This window comes from Bos taurus, chromosome 20, assembly GCF_002263795.3.
Source record: "Bos taurus isolate L1 Dominette 01449 registration number 42190680 breed Hereford chromosome 20, ARS-UCD2.0, whole genome shotgun sequence".
Lineage (NCBI taxonomy): Eukaryota > Metazoa > Chordata > Mammalia > Artiodactyla > Bovidae > Bos > Bos taurus.
The window spans coordinates 22,339,867-22,360,140 of NC_037347.1; the positions used below are offsets into that span (position 1 = coordinate 22,339,867).

Here is a 20,274-nt window from a genome sequence, read left to right on the forward strand (position 1 = left end):
ACTGAAGCATGCGGAAGCACTGAATGGAAACTGAACGACTTTTACAAAACAATAAATTAAGGTGTGAAGGTCAAGGAAGAAGGAATAGTTCTGGATTGACTGCGACTCAAGAAGCATAACTAAGAACAAAGCTGATCTTAGTTCGGATCCTTTTGTTATAGAGGATATAACTAGACCGCTGCAAAACCTGAGTGGGTGGGGCTTTTGAGAGGGAATGGTATACGTGAGTGCTTTGTGGTATTCTTAGGACTCTTTTTTAAGAATGGAATTATTCCAAAATAAATAAAAGTAACAACCTTTGTTCAAAAACTTTTATTTACTATAAAGACAAAACACCAAAATAGGTACAAATACTATAAAATTGGTTCAATGGGGTAAAAATTTTAATTAAAATATCTTTGATATATTTAAAATAACAAAGAATACATTTAAGCCAAATTTTCTTAACCCAGAGATTCTTTTTTTGTAACATTTGCTTACACAGTAAGGTGCTAATAGAAGTTAGCCCTTAAGCCCTGGAAGTCTTAGGAATCATAGTCATACAGCAAATATAATTTCATTGTGAAAGTGAACTTTGGTAGAAGAAAAATCTATAGGACACCTGAGGTAGTAGAAACTGGGATAAACAGCAGTAGACGTTATTTACAACTTGAGTACCAAATAACATTAAGAACACAAAAATAATTACACATTACAATTTTCAGTCCAGCTTTGATCCAAAGAAAATAAGAATATTACATCACATTTGCATTGAAAACAAAACAAAAAAACAAAACACCACAATTACCAGCAAGCTGAGGGAACTGCAAACAAACTCAAACAATGGATTTTGACATCTAGAGGCAGTTTGAGTTTGAAATGTGGTGGGCATGGTGGTCTACAAAGTAATACTGATTAGCTGAGGTTCCTCAGTTTATACAGTTTACATCTCTGTCAGACACAGTATTAATCTGACCAACGATCTTCCAGTACATAGAATGGCAAGAGTGCATCCTTTAAAGCTTGCACATGAGAGACTTGGAAACAATCTTATTACAACTGTGAGAATTCTAAAGTAGTCAAAAAAAAAGGAAACACAACACATTTAGAGCTACCAAACTTCACATTTCAGTACTATTTTTAACTCTTCAAATATTGCCAATCTTCCAACCAAAGGAATGTAAAATTTCACTAAGAAACACATTCATTTATATAAAAAAAACTGCCCTGTAAACTTATCTTGTAACTTATTTTACTTCCAATTTGTGTTGTACATTTAAAATGTACTCTCTATATAGCTTATTTAGTTTATCCTGAGTCTTTGAGAATAACCAATTCTATTTAACTCTGCAACAATTCAACTGGCTTCTGAAGAGTTAAAACTTAACATCTCAAAAAGTTGTATTAAATACTTAAATCAGTACTTGATTTAAAAAACTCACAGAAAAAGGGTAAAGGAGCTGCCATTTTCCTTCAGGATTCCATGCATCTGAATTCAGTTCAGATAAAAACCATTAGAGAACTGTGCAAAATCCAACGAATTAGTGTGTAAATGAAATTTCAAAGTCACTTTTCTTTCTGAAAATATTTTCCAAGTTTGAAGCAAATTTATTGTTTGGACCTGTTTGTAGTTGCATAATTAAATTAATTTTTCTTTAGGTATCTCAGCCAGGCCTACTGTAAAGAGATGATACATGGTGGAAGGAAAATAGCAGTTAACATTATCAGTGGTGATGATGAATGACGGATTATTACATACAGAGTAAGACCTAAATGGTGTGAAGTTTCCTACTAAAGAAACATAATTATAAAATTCAAATACATTTCAAGGTCATCTTGATCTTGGTTGTGAGCTGCATCACAGAGAACATTTGATTTTCACTTAATTTATATTTAACCTGCATGAGAAGAGCAGTGACTGACTCAATGAAGGTAGTATTTTATCATATTCCAATTTTAAAAACAAAGTTTTAAAATCTGTATTTTAAAAAATTCTTGCAACAGCAAGATATTTAATAAACTCTAGTTCACATCTAGTTCTACTTTTTTTGTGTGTGGTTTGAAAAGGTCACCTTTCCCTGAATATTAAACAAAAATGAAGGTGAAATGAAAGTATAGAACCGTAATTTCCAAAAACGAAATGAATGGGCCAACAGTAAAATGCACAATGAACCACAACTGCCCAGGCATTAAAAAAAAAAAAGTCAATTGTGGGTCATAAAGAAGTTGTCAACTTTTCAAAAATATATTTATTTACTGCTACTTATAGCATATTCTGACCTAAAAGAGGCAGATACTGACTGTTTGCCAGTGACCAAAAAAAAAGAACAGAACTGCAGAACCCCCTGCTTGTGATCACGATATGAAATGGAAGAATAATTGAAACATTAAAACAGATCCTGAGCCCCTCAGCTGCTAATATTGCTGAAAAAGTGCTCCAAAAAATTATGCTCTGTTAATTAGTCATGCAGACTTCACTGCTTTCCTGTTTACTAAGGGCCAGTTCTTTGAAAGGCACGGTTTACAGTTTCTGCACAAATTGTGGACTTTTGCATACTAAGCTTAGGTACAGATCATGATTTGTCAATCACATACTTAGGTAAGGGTTCCCCACTGATCTTGTTCATAGCTGTTCAGTGGCATGAAGGCCAGCAGATCATCAACGTGGTTCCCCACAAAAGTTCTTTTCTCTTGTTGGGCATCCTGTCTCTGTAACAGTTTATTTGTATAATTGGCTACCACGTAGTACGGAAGACTGGATGCTTCAGTAGCTCTCTCGATGGAGGTCTGTCCTGAGGTTGAAGTTCTAAACAACGAAGAGCCACATCTCGTAAACCAGGAGACAAATGTGAAGGAATTGATGGAGCAGTAGTTGCACTGGCAATCTGTAAGAGAAAACACTACAGTGTTAAAGCGCTCCAGAACTAGAGCTTGTGATACACAAGTACTCGTGCATATATTTCAATACCTGTGCCTCCTATACAGAAGAATTAAAACAGAAGTGGGTGGACTTTTTCCTAACAAGGTGTCTATGGTAAAACTCCTGAATCTGACCAAATACTTCCTGATGAGATGGGAGTTGCAGTCCTCTTTACGGTCTCAAAGGAACAAGGCCAAGGTGCATCAAAAGGATTAGGCAGGTATTCACTCAAATCAATTCTGCTTTCCTCATATTCTCCAAAATGGTTGTCCTCTTTGCTTCATTGCACTTTTCCTGTGTTTTTTTGTTTGTTTGTTTGTTTTAGCACAGAGAGCTATTCAGAGTAAGACTATACCTAGCCAGTCAATTGACTACATCAGAAACACAACTGCACTGATTTTTTCTCCCCAGGGGACTGAGGAAATTTTTCAAGAATGGGGAGACCTGGAGGAGGTTACAGCAGGTGAGAGGTGCTGGCAGTCAGCTCAGAGGACTCACACTAGCCACTCAGCAAGAGAGGTGATTGTGGCTTAAGTGCTTTACTCAGGCCCAGAAGCAATTCTGTTTATCCTCATAAGGTGACAGGAATAATTCATGAAGTAGGTGTTATTATTACACCCATTTTATAAACAAGAAAACAGAGGGCAGACAGAATAATTTTCCTACTCACACGGCTATTAAAGGATGGAACCAGGTCTGTACGACTCCAAAATCCAAGCTTTTAAACAAGCACAGGTCTAACTCAAACACTAAAAACTCAATCATTACATTACTCTCTGGTGGAAACGGACAAAGTTAATTTGCGAGTTGTCAGAAGGGTAGAACAGCCTTGGCCTCTGCCTCAGGTATGAACTTTTTAAATACAGTAAATAATACAAATTTGTGACAGTACAATACATAAAGAGCTTCCGGTATTTTCATTTAAAGTTTGGGGGGGGGGGTGTGTGTGTGTGTGTGTGTGTGTCCGGTATTTTCATTTAAAGTTTGGTGTGTGTGTGTGTGTGTGTGTGTGTGTGTGTGTGTGTAGGTACATATTTCACCCAGGGGCAGTGATTCAGTATCTGCTAATTCAGTGTTCACAGTGACTTTATAACGCATGAGAACTGACTGTGATGCTGCCAACATTCTCTGCAGCATATCAACTCCTAGATACACATATACTTATTTCTAGTAAGATATGCTTTCATGTTAGATTGATAGTGAAGAAGAATCCATGAAAATTTGCCTGTTGCCAACTTTAGCAGAAGTCATTTTTATCTCATGATTACCTTAAATATCAAAGCAAGATGATTGGAGTGTTTTTCTGCATTCCAAGGTGGTTTAGCACAAGCCATTTCTATAATAGCACAGCCAACGCTCCATACATCACAGCTCCTACCATACTGCTGACCTCTTAGGACCTAAAATAAAGCAGAGTTAACTTGGAAATATGACTCACTAGAAAAAGAGAAAGCCATTCTTTATTTATGGGTTCTGGTTTTTCTACTTCAGAGAAAAACAGGGGTACAAAGAGCAATTCCATAGACTATCTGTGATTTTATTAATAAGCTTAATTAATTTCCCATGTGGCACAAATACGTTTTGGAGAACTGTGAGCTTCTAAAGCAGAGTCATATCAGAATTTCAAAGCCACCTCAGTACACTTAGTAAACTCAAGGGGACAACTAGTGATCACTGTGTATGAACATGAAGAGCTCTGAACACAACGGAAGAGACCAGGTTCAGAACACAGTTATTTTGTATGTACTTTAGGTTTGCCAGGAAAAAAGTGCTATAAATTACCCAATAATTCTTTTTTAGAAATAGGCATTAATAGATTTGCCTAGAAGAAGGCAATGGCAACCCACTCCAGTACTCTTGGCTGGAAAAACCCATGGACGGAGGAGCCTGGTAGGCTGCGGTCCATGGGGGCACTAAGAGTCGGACACAACTGAGCGACTTCACTTTCACTTTTCACTTTCACGCATTGAGGAAGGAAATGGCAACCCACTCCAGTGTCCTTGCCTGGAGAATCCCAGGGACAGGGGAACCTCGTGGGCTGCCGTCTGTGGGGTCGCACAGAGTTGGACACGACTGAAGCGACTTAGCAGCAGAAGCAGCAGCAGATTTGCCTAAAGGCTATGGAAAGGCAGGTATTAAGGGCCTGAAGATCAAGGATATCATCAAAACCTTAGTTTTAGGGCTGTGGACTTCCAGTTAGTAAGCACATACAGGATAACACTGCAAAATTATTTAGTGTAACACTGCCACACAGAGCTCCAAAATATTTTCTTTCATCACACTCAGAGTTGCTTCTCACCTCAGGTGCCATAAATGCAATTGTCCCCAGTAACTGTCCCTGAAACTCTCCTGCACCGGTTCCTTTTGATGCCAGCCTGGCTGCAGCTCCAAAGTCAGCAATTCTCAGTCTCTGACCTGTGCTGTCAATGAGCAAATTGGCACCTGCCAACAGAAACAGCAAATAACCTTCTATGTTAAAAACAACAGATTAAAAACTCAGTAAAATGCTACTAATGAAATAGGACAATGACAAAAGAAAGACCCCATGTCAGAGAAATCTACTCTCCTTCCCAGTTCACTTCATTAGTAAAGGTATATAGTTCTCCGCAATGTAAAATAAATAAAATCCAAAGCCTCAGAGGGAAAATGGGGTAAAACATCAAGGCATTAGGAATAAAAGCAGAGATTTTGTGAAACTTTAGTGTTAAGCCTTTAATATAATGATTCCTAGCAAAATCTTTCCTCAGAGTTCAATTTTTAGTGTAGTTTACACTTTTAAGACAAAGTTCTGTTTAAACATACTGACCCAGATAGACCAATTCAGACTTTATACTGTAATTTCATAATTATAGCTTAATAAAAAATTAATGTTATAGAAAGGCATTCATGTCAGAAAGCCAAGTTGCTTTTTTTATCTGGCCATGCCACCCAGCTTACGAGATCTCGGTTCCCCATCTACAGATCGAACCCAGGCCTCGGCAGTGAAAGCGTGAAGTTCTAACCACTGTACCACCAGGGAATTCCCCAAAGTTGATTTTAATAAACCAAACTGCAACAGATTTGAGAGGTGCTTTCTTAAAAGAAGTTTATAATATCCCAGTTATTTTAAATAAAACCAAGAACAGAAACCTTTGGGGAAGCAGTACATCATGAGACCAAGATGGGGGAATCAGAGACCTGTATTTTGTACTCAGTTTGCCACCAATTAGCCGTAAGACTGTGTAAAAGTCACAGCTTAAGGAAGGCAGGATATATTATCCTAAAAGTTCTTTTCACTTCTGGTAATTCTAATGATTTACTTAGGAGAAATTTGAGTACTCAGGAGAGATTTGGAGGAAAAAATCCCATAGTGGAGCTCAAGTTAGAAACTATCAACAAAGCTCCAAGTTTTAAAATGACATTTGTTTTCTGCTTATTGGTAATAAGCAGATAGTAATGAAAAGAATTCTTACCTTTGACATCTCTGTGAATGATCTGGTTTTCATGGAGATATGAAAGGCCACGAAGTAATTGCTCAGTATAGTTAATAACTACCGACTCCTTGAAGGCTCCATATTTACTGAGCAAATGAGCCACAGATCCCCCTAAACATGTAATAATAATCATAATTTTAAGCCAAAGTTAAATGGTTTATTATATACTTTGATTATATAAACTTGCAGTGCATGAGCTCACATTTGAAATATTTATCATCTGCATCAGAAGTGAAACTGATTTAAAAACTAACACATTCCAGTAATCTTAAAGTCTATCAATTAGGAGACATTTTCATGGAACCTGCATGAACTGGTTTTCTGGAAAGTCAAGATTTCAGAAACCTTTAAAAGTTAACAATTTTAGATGGAACTATTTCTCATATGTACAATTCACCTCTTTTTGACCAAGATACACAAAATGCCTTTCTTATATACTTAAGTAAACAGTGAAATACTTAAGTAAAAAGAATGGGAGGAGCCAGAAGAACCCAGAATTAGGCTTCCTATCTCACTCAGTAAGCCTCTTCTAGAAGTATTTATAGTCAACACATATACAACCATCATAGTCAACACATATACAACCATCAACCACCTACAACCAACATCAGAGAATATAGTAAATAACTGATTTGTAAATAGAAATATCCTCTTCAAACACAAAAGATCTAAGAAGTTAAACCAAGCACTTTTGTATTCATTACACCCCAAGTCATTTATTTTACTGTATATATTTTACTGTATTATGCTGTGTAATACAGAATAAAACTCTGCTTGTTAAAGCAGATGACAAGGTTCAACTTTATGCTTCAGTGCTAGTATACGTGTAAGTTTTAAAAGCTGTATCTTCATTTCATTTTTATAGTTATGTTAAAATATCTCATGCTGCTGCTACTGCTGCTAAGTCGCTTCAGTCGTGTCCGACTCTGTGCGACCCCATAGACGGCAGCCCACCAGGCCCCGCCGTCCCTGGGATTCTCCAGGCAAGAACACTGGAGTGCCATTTAAATCTATCCAATTAAAGATGGCCAACTGGACATATATGGATCTTATCACAGAAGGTTTGAATAATTATTCCTATAAAACAATGGCACACAATCATTTTAAAAGACACACTGTAAAAGTTTAAAAGATAATGAATATTTTATTTATATTTAAATGAACAAAATATTTACAGTTTACACAACTGTACTGTTAGAGCAATTTGCTTTTAGAAACCTATTTAATAAAATAAGTGTTCATTAAACTTTTTCCTAAATTTAGTATCAAGCAAAAGTTAAATCTATGTATTCTTTTCTATTTAAAACATGGACATACCTGCCATCCATTCAATGAAGAGATTATAATTGCTCTTCTCGCATGTGGCTCCCAACATCCTAATGATGTTTGGATGATTCAGATGGCTCATCATTCTTATCTCTTCTCTTAATGCTTCTACTACTTCTTCTTGCTCAGAAGATGTATTTCTGACATATGTCACCTGTTTCAATAAACATTTATATAAAGTTCTGAATCCTGATGAGTTTTTATTTATAATTTTCATTAACAATCTGATATAAAATGGACAAACCCAAATTAGCTTATATATCAATAGGAGATTGCATTTATTATGCTCATGGATGCAATGTATATACTTGTTTTAAAAAAACCAAGTCAAAGTCTTCTTAGATAATAAGACTATCTTGCCGCTGCTGCTAAGTCGCTTCAGTCGTGTCCGACTCTGTGCGACCCCATAGACAACAGCCCCCCAGGCTCCCCCATCCCTGGGATTCTCCAGGCAAGAACAATGGAGTGAGTTGCCATTTCCTTCTCCAATGCATGAAAGTGAAAATTCGCTCAGTCGTGTCTGACTTGTAGTGACCCCATGGACTGCAGCCTACCAGGCTCCTCGGTCCATGGGATTTTCCAGGCAAGAGTACTGGAGTGGGGTGCCACTGCCTTCTCCAAAGACTCTATCTTAAGCAGCAGTAAACTATCAGGAGATTTGATAAAAGGCTGGGGCACAGCCACTCTTTCAAAACTGTCAGAAGACAGACTAAAAAATGAGAAAAGACCAATCATAAGAACCAACATGACTTGAAAATGAAAACTTGACTGTTATCATATATTGATAAGCATGCTCATTATAAAGAGTAAACCATAGAAATCCCAAGGTGACACTGCACCAGTAACTTGGCTGAAGGGAGTATAAAACCATACCTCTAATAAATATAAAAAAGCACAATAAGAAACACAACCTTTGTAAGGCCCATCTGGATACCACATCTTATGGTAATCATGCTTCAACTTTCAAATAGACTCATGATGCTTTTGGTGCCCTGGCAACATCTAATTTTGAAATTCAGGTTTCTGAAAACTTAAAGAACTAAAATATATACACACGGGGATATACCCTTTGTTTTTTTACTCATTTTTATAATTTTAATCATTTATAAGCTCACTAGACATTTACCTGTTTAACAGCCATTAAAGTTCCAGTTCCCACATCTTGAGCCTGATAACAAGAAGAGAAGGCGCCAAGGCCTATCTGCTGACCTTTCAGCCATTCACTGTCTTCTCTATAAGGCTGTTTTGCTTTGGTATGTCCTGGTAGAGTCTCTGGTGTCTACATAATAAATGAAAGCAATCTTTTTACTATTAAGAGTATGAGTTTGTGAAATTAGCCTAGCAAAATATTACTCTTGTTTAGTCTGGCTTCCCAAATCACCTATAAACTTGACCTCTGAAAGGACAGTGTTGGTAACCAATGTCAAATGCATAAGTGATTCACCATTGTAGAATCAACCAGAAGCGCCTCTGAAATAGGCAACAAGTATTTATGTTCAAGCAGTAATGCAAAAATTGTTGTACAATTAATTCTGTGTGAAAAATCTGCTTCTTATAGTTAACTCACATTAGAAGCCATATTTCTGAACTAGATTTATTTTATTGCATGGTCCAAGGAAACTCTAACCACTTAAAAGACTCCATACTTACATCTTGTTGAATAATGATGATATCTTCTCCATTTTCAACCTGAAGTTGAGGAACTACGGGGAGGGCATCCTGAGATGCTGACATTGCCATGGCAATCGCTAAAGCTTCTTCTTCTTCAGCTTCCATCTTTTCTTTGCACTTTTGATTATGATTCACATCATCTTTGTAGGTATCATCATTTTCATCTTTTTCAGGAGAGAGCACAGCAACTTCTGACTTAAAAGTTACTGTTGTGTCACTTGAAGGCATAGACGCTTCAAGAAGGTCCTCAATACTGGAGTTGAGCTCTGTACTGACATCTAATCTGCATTTCTCTTCTACTGGGGTGAACACTGTCTCGTCACTGGGTATAACAGCATTACTGCTATTGCTGCTACTGCCAAAGCTGTCATCACATTTGGACCTACTGTTCAAATCAAGTGTCATGCTGTTTTTTGAGGCATCTCCCTGTTTACTGGTATTACTTGGGGTAGGTCGAGATGGCTTTGGCCTGTGTATATTACTAGAGGGTAGGGGTCTTGACTGAGTGAAGATTGGGGAAAGTTTATCTGAGTCTTTGTTTTCAGAACAGTTTCTTTGGAACTGTAGAGAAAACTTACGCTGTGTTTGAGGAGATGCAGAAGGCATTTTGCAGGGAACAAACCCCTGAGGTCTCTGCTTAGAGAGATCTGTCCCAGTGCCAGATGGTACAGATGGGGTTGATGAAGAAGGGGTTGACAAGGCTGGGAACATTAACTGGGAATGAGGAGATGCAGGAGACGCGTTCAGACACTGACTGTGGGGTCTGCCCTTTGTTTGAACCATTGGCTTTGGTTGCTCCATTGTTGTTGAATTAGGAAGTCCTACTGAAATGCTGGCCAGTCGGTCAGAAATGTCCTCTGAACTGGCACTCAATTTTGTAGCACACAGTCCTTTTCCAGGTTTCTCTAAATGGTCCATGCGTTCAAAGGAACTATTGTCCATGGCTTCTGGATAGCTGTTAGGGGCAGATGCCTGCAAAAAGCAGTCATGTCGACCATCCAAAGTGTCTTCTACGCCCAGCTGAATGGCCTCAGCAATTTCCACCTCATCTGCAATAGCCATCAAACGACGCCGCATCCTGGTAAAATGAGTGGAACTAGAAACGTTCAGCATTTCTAACAGTTTTGAAAATACATGGGGTACTGCAGTAACCATTCTTGCAGAACTCAAATATATCCTTCGGGAGAGTTTACCAACCATTGAGTGGGAATTATCAATGGACTGCAAAGCAAAGGTCAGGAGGGACAGCAGCTTCTTATACCTGAAAGAAAAAGCACATTCAATTATGAAACAAGTTAAAATTACTGCAGAGTGTATAGAAATAAAAGGGTACTACTTTACAGCTTTTACATTAAAAAAAAAAAAACTGCTTCAGTATAAAAGATCTATATATTTTATTTTAAATAGCCTAGACTTTAGGTGTTTGTCAATCAAATATTTGAGTACTGGTAACCTGTATGTGCTCTGAAGTTTCTGAGTCTCATTAATCTAAAATGTGTCCTTCTTGGATAGGTAATGGTCGGCGTGGGATGGGTTAGGTAAGAAGAGGAAAAGAAACACATTTTCAGAAGAAAAATTACCTGACTTCAACAGGCTCAGCTTGTGAAATATCAGTACTGACAATATGAGGGTAAAATTCAGCAGGAAATTCCAACAGCAGTCTATCTATGAGACAGAGCCGGCCCAGGAGTTCTTGCCAGTTGTTTGATTCAGTTTGGTTTCCAAGAATACAATTTAAGACATAATCAACACCACCAATACCAATGGATCCTACAAAAAGGAAAGCAAAAATAACTGAAAAATAGTGATATTAAAACCTAAAAATATGATCAAGTTACGTTTAATAAAAATATTCTAAATTATATTAATTTTAAGAATTTATCTTTCAGATTAATTCCTATTTTAAATGTTGGCTGACCAAGTCAATTTATAAAATTACTTCAAAATCCTGCAACGGCCATATTAGAGATGAGATTAGACTGTCTAAGGAAAATGATAAAATATGCTATATTAATTTTAAGTGAAAAGTTGTTACCAGCTTTAAGTATTTCTCTGCCAACTGCCAACTCTCCTGCTTGGCCTTTGCACAATTCCAATAGCGTTGATATAGACAGCTGACTTGTGCGACTAAAAATGAAAGGAAGCAACATCAGACTTGAGTCTTGGATAAAATACATATTAAAAGGAGAGTAGTAATGTAACGCCATGTGAAAAGGTGGGACAAAATGTTTTTCAGGACTATCACTAAAATTGCATCATTGATGTCACTATCAGTCATAATATTTATTATTAGCTCTAATTTCTTAAATTTTACCTTATTCTCTATGTTAAACACAGAATCTTCACTACTGGTTCTTACACAAGTATTAATTTAAATATCAAACCATATAAAAGGCTTATTTTCATTATCATATATTGTTAAAATAAGAAAGAAGATTCCAATATTTTGATTTCTGGATTTCTGGATTTTCACTAAGAATTGTTAAATTAAAAACAAAATCTTCCCATCTAAAACTTTATATTCTTTTTATATAGCCAGAGTGACTTCTAAATATCATAAAATCTCTTTACCATATTTCTTATAATGTTCCATCATTCAAGTGACCAAACAACCTGACTTTAGAATTTCAGAGTGGACAACAAAACAATTGCTATAAAAGCACTGAAATTCTCAGGGGAAAAAAACCAAAACCCCAAACCAATATGATATTAAGAAATGAAATTACTTTTCTAGGCATTTTACAAATATGTTAATTTTTCTCAGATATTTATAGTGTTCTCTCTAAGCAACAAGAAAACCTCTAATTCTTACAGTGTGTAGTCTTGTGCAGAGAGACAATGGAGGTGAAAGACAGACTTGAAAAGATGACAAACAAGTCAAAGTTAAGTGCTGAAATTGTGAGACCCTCTACAGACTATGTCTGTAGAGATTTATGTCTGTGTGATTTAGGGAGGAAGACAAAGTTGGCCTGGAAGAGCTCCCAAAGGAGGTAACTGCAGGGGCAAACTAAGGGACTCAGTGCTCCTAACCACCTGGGATCTGCTGGGACATGAAGAGATTAGAACTGCCCAATGTGTTGACTGGGTTATGCTTTTTGTATGAAAAATGGTCTTTTCCTCCCACTTTATGGAAAGGGGAAAAAAGGAGAGAGAGAGAGAAGGAACCAGTAGTCTAATAAAAGCATAGCTCGTCATGTTCCTTTATCACCATACCTCATTTCTCTACTTTGTATTTTATACCTCCAATTAGGGCTGTTCTGTCCCTTGCTGATTTTTAAGGATATTGCAGGGATATATAGAATTATTGTTATTTGACATAAAGTGTCATAGAGTAAAATTCCATCACAAAAGTATGAAGTTTTTTTTAAATCTTTTTTTTTGGTCCTGATAATACAAACCATGTGTAATAATTTTATTGGTTCCTATCCTGTGTAATTCATTCTCTAAAATGAGATTATACCTCATATATCAGCTATTCTTATCAACTGGATTTCAGTTTTAAGCATATTACTTTAAAATAAAAGAATCACAATAATGTGGAGGTCCATGCAGTTTGTTATCCTGTTTTTCACATGCCATTAGTTCTTCTTTCTACTCCTTAAGAGCTTTAAACGTTACATGGTAATTTCAAATCTCACATTAGAAAACAATATTCCAGACCTCATTTAATAAGCATGTATCCTACACTCAGCAGGTGTGAGGCTCCGTGCTAGGCTTTTAGGACAAGCGGGTTTGAATCGGTTCATTTATAGGGCCTTACCTATTGACGTCTGCACACTTGACTAGGATGGTGTCTACAACTGGCCGGAGAAGTCTCTGCAGTTTGATTCTTTCTGCCAGACTATGGCAAGGAGTATATACTAGCATGGCTCTCAACGTTTTCTGGGGGAAAAAGACTGAAGGTCAGTTTAACTACACTTAAAAAGCATCAGAGACAATGGCCTAGTCTGAGACACTTTGAGAAATAAAACAATGATAGGAATAGATTATGACCCATAAATAAGAATCCATGAGTTGATACAAATAAAAGACTGAATAAATAGGGAACTCTCAACTATTTTTTGTAATTTTTAAATGTCTGAATTAATTTCAAAATAGTTATTTTAAAAAGAAAATGAGAAAAGGAGCCAATCTGAAAGAGCCTCTAATGGCTAAAGCTGGAATAATTTGGGCAACAAAGTAAATGATGACAGTACTGAAATATAACCCAAAGAATAAAATAAATACCCATAAGTCTATGGTGACAGAAATAAAAAACTGAATAAATATATAAATGAGAAAAGACAGATCTTTTTCATAAAAGAGTTACAATTAAATAATACAGAAGGAATATGGGAAATAGAAGCTCATCATTAGGATACTACAGTAATGATTGCTGTAGGCAAGATAACTCTGTGGCTAGAAACAGAGTTTTCACATAGTCTCAAAGTATCTGCCCCAAGACCCTTACTAAGAGTGAATTCACAGCACCCAGTAGATATCCCCGCAAGCCAGTGATGAAGGATGATGGCATCACCAACCATAAGACACACCAATGTGATGCACCCCCGATACTGAAGCACTGAGAAGGGCACATCACCTCTGGTGTTCTTACAAAAAATGCATAGTGTGATCATGAGAAAATACCGGATAAAACCAAATTGAGTGACATTCTTCAAAATAACTGGCCAATACACTTCAAAAGTGTCAAGGTCTACAAAAGACAAGGGAAGACTGAGGGACTGTCCCAGATGGGAGAGGTTAAGGGGCATGATAACTAAGTGACACGTGAGACTGTGGATTGGATCCTAGAAGAGAAAAAAGACATTAATGGAAAACCCGATGAAATCTGAGTAAAGTCTGTGGTTTTAGCTGTAAAGGACACAGTTGGGACAGCTGGGGATATTTGAATATGGACTTTATAGTACATAATAATATTGTTATTAATGCTAAATTTTCAGAGCTTGCTGACTGCATTGTGGTTATACAGAATAATGTATCTGTTCTTAGGAGATAATTAGAGATACATGCTAGAGTATTGGAAGTGAAATGTCATGATGCCTACACACAACTTTCAAATGGTTCAGCAAAAAATTATATATGGGGAGAGAGGAGAAGAGAAAACAAAGAAGGGCAAGAGGAAGGGGGAGAGGGAAAGGAGAGCTCTAAGGGCAGGAACCACACCTGCCCCCACGGTGTCTGGCACACTAAGTAACCGTAGAGGAATCGGAAGACAGTATCATTCAGAGCCCCTCTACTCTAGGAGCTCACAAGTGCACTGGGGCACCATCTGAACTTGGTAATAAACAACTGGATGGTAAAGCGGTATACCAAACAGTTCAGTATGTCTGAAGCTCTATGCTGGAAAACAATAAGAAGAAAGAAGTAATCTTTATTCTACAGCATGCTGGTCTTTATTCTATAGTATTCTGTAGGATGCTGGGTCCCTCAAGATGCTAACATGAAAAACAGACCATGGTAAGATAAGTCTGGGAGATAATGCATCTTATGCTATGATTAGATTCCTAATGTATATTAACTTATAAAGCTTCCTAGAAGCCTTTCAGTGAATAGACCCATTTAACCTCATGTGACTCTGTGCTTACCAATTTTAACTGAACACAGACTCTTTCTTCAGGGAACTTCTCATAACCCATCCAGACTTCCACAGAATATGCTTTAGGAAATGCTGTTGAAGAAACAGAAACCTCTAAAGGTTTCTGAGCTGGGGAATAAAGTGGCATTTAAGGAACAATGATGGCCACTATATTCAACTTTGCTACAATGCACTAGACATTATGGTTAGAGGTTTCTATTTCAAACCTGAGAGATAAATATTTTCATTATTTTATAGGTGAGGAAGCTAAAATTTAAGAGTCCTAAAGTTACACTGCCAGCACACTGGAGAATGGGAATTTGAATCAAGTTCTCTCTGATTTTGACCAGACAGCCTAGGCTAGTCCCAGTTTAACTAGCAAATTATTCAAGTATTCCAGTTGGGATGGTAAATTATGAGTTCACTCCATTTTGACTCCAAACTAATGTTCATAACCCTACGCCATACTGCTATTCAAAAAGAAGATTTTACAGGCATAGTTGTTAGAGGATGGATTAGAAAAAGAGTAAGAGTGGAAGTTTCCAGGTGGCGCTAGTGGCAGAGAACCGGCCTGCCAACGCAGGAGACAGAAGAGACTCTGGTTCCATCCCTGGGTGGGGAAGATCCCCTGGCGGAGGGCATGGCAACCCACTCCAGTGTTCTTGTCTGGAGAATCCCATGGACAGAGGAGCCTAGAGGGCTATAGTCCATTCGGTCACAAAGAATCAGACAAGACTGAAGTGACTTAGCACGCATGGAAGAATAGAAGCAGAGAGATGAATGAGTTTTCAAAAGATCAGGTAAGAATTATTCTGAAGCACTGGTTCTGAACTGAGGGCATTTTTAACCCTCAGGAGACACTGAGCAATGCTTGGAGACACTACTGGTGGTTATGACTAAGGAGAGGAGAGGGTTGCCACTGCCATGTAGTGGGTAAAGACCAGGAATGTCGCTAAACATCCTGCGACGCATAAGATGCCTGTCTCAATGTCAGTAAGTGTGGAGGCTGAGAAACTGTTCTAAAGATGTACATACTCATAATTTTAGCTTACAAAATTACAGAACAGCCTCCTTGTCATTCTGTCTCAACATGAAACACAGCTTCTAACAGATTAAACTAGAAAAACAACTCAGTAATTTATGTTACAGAGCCCTCTTTTGTGAAAAGGTTTCTGAATTTCCATACAATGTTTATTAAAAATCAGCTCTTAATGTCTAATACTAAATTTTTTATAAAACCAAAGGTAACTTTGGTTACTTTGCTATCCCATAAAATATTTTCAATCTGGTCGTGTATAAGGTAAGGCAAACAAAGATATGAACAGCTAACTATTGCTACTTTAGAAGAGCATATAAGAAAACTTGACCAGATTAAAATAAGTAGAATCTAGATGAAGATGCTAAATGGAAAATTGCAATTTCCTGGGATTATAAAATAAAAACAAAATTTGGATTTTCCAAAATCAAATTATGTAGTTTTACTGAATCTTAAAAATGATATCTGCAAGCTGTCAAGAAGGAAAAAAAGAAAACAAACCAACAACCCAACGCAAACCCAAAAAAGGTACAGTTAGAGAATAAAGCTACTTACTAAAGCAGCAACGTACACTTTGTAGACAGGGTCAGCACAGACCATTGACAAAACGTTGCAGCATGCCTCCACCACATCTCCTGAGATACTGGTCTGGGAAGACCCACTGGTGGCTCCAGCACCTGGACCGCTTCCGCTACTGCTCCCAGAATTTCCAGTGCTCTCCCCATTTGCCAACAGCAGAGCCCCACTAACGTCGTGGGAAAGACGTCTGAGAGCCATCTCTCTTACATTCCAGTTTCTAGAAAATAAGCAGCCAACGAGTTCCATTCCAAATACCTATAGTCAAACAGACAAAATGAATTCAATGTGAAGAAAAACTAAAGTGTTTTGAATTAAGTATGACTTTTGATTACTAAAGGAAAATAGGACATTTCTTAAATCTTCACCATACTATAAAATTTTCAAATGTGTCCATAAGAACCTACTCAAATTTAACTAGTAATTATCAAAAGTCCTTAACATTTATTAGCTCCAGTAAAACTAAGAGTGAACACCATTAAGTAATCAGATAGATATATATATATTTCTGTGCTCCTGTACTTAAACTAAATGTATCTGTGAAGAACCCCAAATTTTTATTTTTGTTAACATAGTTTGCAGAGAAAAAACTGAAGCAAGATTTTAAAAGACCAAATCAAGAAAGGTACTAGAGCAAGGTGTTTAAGAAGTTAACAGAATTTCTCTTACTTGGTTAATTAGAAAAAAATACAATGAATAGAGTGGAAAAACCCACAAGACTAAAAAACAACAACTGTGTTCAAATCAGCAAAGGATAATGAAAAATACGTATAATAATTGAAGTGTATATCATTATAGTAATTACTACCACTTCTGCAAAGCCAGAGAGTCCTGAAAGAAGGGGTGCATGGTCTTGACATTATGGATCAGTTAGCTAAAAGTAAACAATGTCTAAGATAACATTATATGAAAAATTTCTAACTATTAGAGACTGAATAAACATGATTTGGGGGAAACAAATAATGACAGTTTTTGTGTGTTCTGTTTTAGAATGATAGTAAAGGAGACTTAAATCAATTAGAATCTAGTGAATTGATTGTATGCCTAGCACTGTTAAATGGGGCTTCTCTGGTGTCTCAGATGGTAAAGAATCTGCCTGCAGTGTGGGAGACCTGGGTTCGATCCCTGGGTTGGGAAGACTTCTTGGAGGAGGGCATGGGAACCCACTCCAGTATTCTTGCCTGGAGAATCCCCATGGATGTAGGAGCCTGGCGGACTGCAGTCCCTGGGGTTGCAAAGAGTTGGACAGAACTGAGCGACTAAGCACAGCACTGTTAAATAGCATACCATGAGTCTTATGTCTTATATGATAGTCCTCCTAAAAAAACAAGAATATATAGCTTAGTCCAACCTACAGCTTAAGCAAAACAAACTAGACCTCTGCCTTGAAAAAATGGCATCCAAGACTCAGTATCAACTTGAGAGTTTTCTTGAGGAATCATGAAGGGGCAGGTGAGGGGCTATGTTAAATACCATTAATGAATTAGATAAAATATTTATTAAGTCTGTAAATTTTATTAGAATCCTATTGGGTTGTTAACATGCTAAGAAAAGAGAATTCTAAAGCTTCAGGACTATAACAGTCACAAAAAGAAAAAGAGAAATTCTACTGTTGTATGTATAAGCGTAATGAGTTAACCTGTGTCTGCTTACAAATTTAATAGAATTTACCAGATTATCAAAAACATTTTATTTCACTATAATCTATTGGAGATATTGTCTGGTTTTGGATTATACATTTTAAAAAATAATAGACTAAGCAGATAACAACAAAGAAAACCATTAGAATCCAACCAACCGACTGAAATTCTGATCTACTAAGGATGAGAAAGCATTTAAGCAGAAGAGAAGGTAAAGGAATGGAAACTACTCTTACAAATAAAAATGACTAATATACAAGGTAAATGCCATATATTTTTTCTTATTCCTCCATTCATTAAGTATTAAGTACCTGACATATGCCATGAGAATACCAATTGGAGAAACGGAGTTTAAATGGCAACAAGTGAGAAAAATAACAAATTCTTGGCAGGAGTGGGATTAAACACTGGAACAAGTTGGTATTAAATGGTTCTAGTGTCTATCCTTGAATAAGGATATTCACTTTTATGTCCCTTAGTCTAGAGGTGGGAGGTGAGACTGCAAAGAATTTTTAAAGTTCCAGCTCTATTATAAGCGGCATAGTATTAATATACATGCGTGCGTGCATGCTTAGTTGCTCAGTCGTGTCCAACTCTTTGTGACCCCATGGACTGTAGCCCGTCAGGCTCCTCTGTCCATGGGATTTCCCCAGGCAAGAGAGAATACTGGAATGGGTTGCCACTTCCTTCTCCAAGGGATTGTCCCCACCCAGGGACTGAAGCTGCATTTCCCACACCGGCAGGCGAATTTCTTACCAATGAGCCACCTGGGAAGCCCCAGCAAAGTATTAACACCAAAGGTCAAATTAAAATTTTCAGTGGAATACAAGTCATGATGGAGGCAAGCAAAAGTACTTTCTTAAATTATAAACTGGGGAGACAACTACATTAACTAGCCTCAAATGGTTCTTTGAGGCATGAAGAACAAGAACTACTTGCCTGAATCCAAGGCTCAGCTAAATCTTTGTAAGAAGGAGGGATCTGCTGAGTCCCGTAATGAGTAAGGGTAAGACTGCCCTCCTGATTCCTCCGCTGGGACCCAGCCAAGGCATGCTGCTGGGTGGTCTGCTGCTGTGGAGCTCGCAGGGGAGAAGGGGAATCCACAGGGCTGGACAACTCGTGGCTGAATGAAAAGTGAACAGAGATTGCTAAGAAGAATTAGCAGATTTAAAGGACACTGTGAGAGCATTTTTATTCTTTATTAAACATATCCAAATCATTAACGCATAATTATTACCTGTAGAAATCGTGGGATCTCCACTTCGACCTACAAAGGGGACATATTAAAGGTTCTCTATTTCTTCTACATTCTTCTGCCCCTGAAAAATTATGGGAAAAAAACTTACAAAAACATAAATGTTTAACATTTACTATTTATGTAATAATTATTCATAATGGCTAGTATAGGGTTTATATATGGAAGGAGCCTCAAAACTTATATAACGTTTACCTAAAGGACGTTTACCTATAATGTTTACCTAAAAGGAAAACACAGTAGGCTAGATTATTCTGATGCTCGTAATTTTTGCAAATGCTATTAGTTATGTAACAAGTATCTTATTTACTGTTTTCCAAAACATCCTGCCCACTTGATAATCTGGTCACATCATGCAAACCTTGCTTTGACGTTACCCTCTCTGGCACGCCCTGCCCAGGCATTCTTCCATCCCCTTCCCTCCAGGTGCACCCACCAGATCGGAACTGTTTCTAATTCTGTGCACGCCTTTCATTACCAGGGGTCACACTTTATAACATTTCTTTGCTCACACAGCTCATCTCCTAACAAATCTAAAGTCTTATTTGTTGAGAAGTTCACACAGGGCCTAGGTATGTACTTCTTTTCGCCCCTCACCAGTGTCGCCAAAGGCCATGTTAAAATCCTACATCATACAGTTAGCTGTTAGAGGAACCGTGCTGACTAAGCACAGGGAGAAAAGGTGCCACGTACAAATGGACATGCAGTGGTGGTGCAGCTTGTTCCTGCAGCCGTCTTCACACACTGTAAGACTTTCTTCATCAAGCATGCCCAACAAGCAAATAGGACACATCTGTTCCTCTTCATCTTTTATACTATAAGG

The 20,274-nt window shown here is 37.4% G+C and overlaps 1 protein-coding gene and 1 long non-coding RNA gene across 3 annotated transcripts in view; one reads left to right on the top strand and one right to left on the bottom strand.

Annotated features, from left to right (window-relative positions):
* The window catches only part of LOC104975241 (uncharacterized), a 66,873-nt gene that overhangs the window by 16,878 nt on the left and 29,721 nt on the right, over positions 1-20,274 (top strand). The window lies entirely within an intron of this gene.
* Positions 297-20,274, bottom strand: part of MAP3K1 (mitogen-activated protein kinase kinase kinase 1) — a 77,266-nt gene continuing 57,288 nt past the window's right edge. The window contains exons 7-20 of one of the 2 annotated variants that reach the window (NM_001205906.1): positions 20,145-20,266; positions 19,434-19,515; positions 19,136-19,319; positions 16,536-16,814; positions 13,130-13,251; positions 11,405-11,496; positions 10,950-11,139; positions 9,349-10,630; positions 8,825-8,977; positions 7,690-7,852; positions 6,352-6,483; positions 5,199-5,341; positions 4,168-4,299; positions 297-2,864 (exon numbers count right to left, since the gene is read on the bottom strand). In NM_001205906.1, coding sequence (NP_001192835.1) covers positions 2,715-2,864; positions 4,168-4,299; positions 5,199-5,341; positions 6,352-6,483; positions 7,690-7,852; positions 8,825-8,977; positions 9,349-10,630; positions 10,950-11,139; positions 11,405-11,496; positions 13,130-13,251; positions 16,536-16,814; positions 19,136-19,319; positions 19,434-19,515; positions 20,145-20,266 — 3,226 coding nt within the window. In that variant the 3' untranslated portion in view covers positions 297-2,714. The remainder of the gene's footprint in view (positions 2,865-4,167; positions 4,300-5,198; positions 5,342-6,351; positions 6,484-7,689; positions 7,853-8,824; positions 8,978-9,348; positions 10,631-10,949; positions 11,140-11,404; positions 11,497-13,129; positions 13,252-16,535; positions 16,815-19,135; positions 19,320-19,433; positions 19,516-20,144; positions 20,267-20,274) is intronic. The other variant, XM_005221498.5, reaches the window with a different exon arrangement.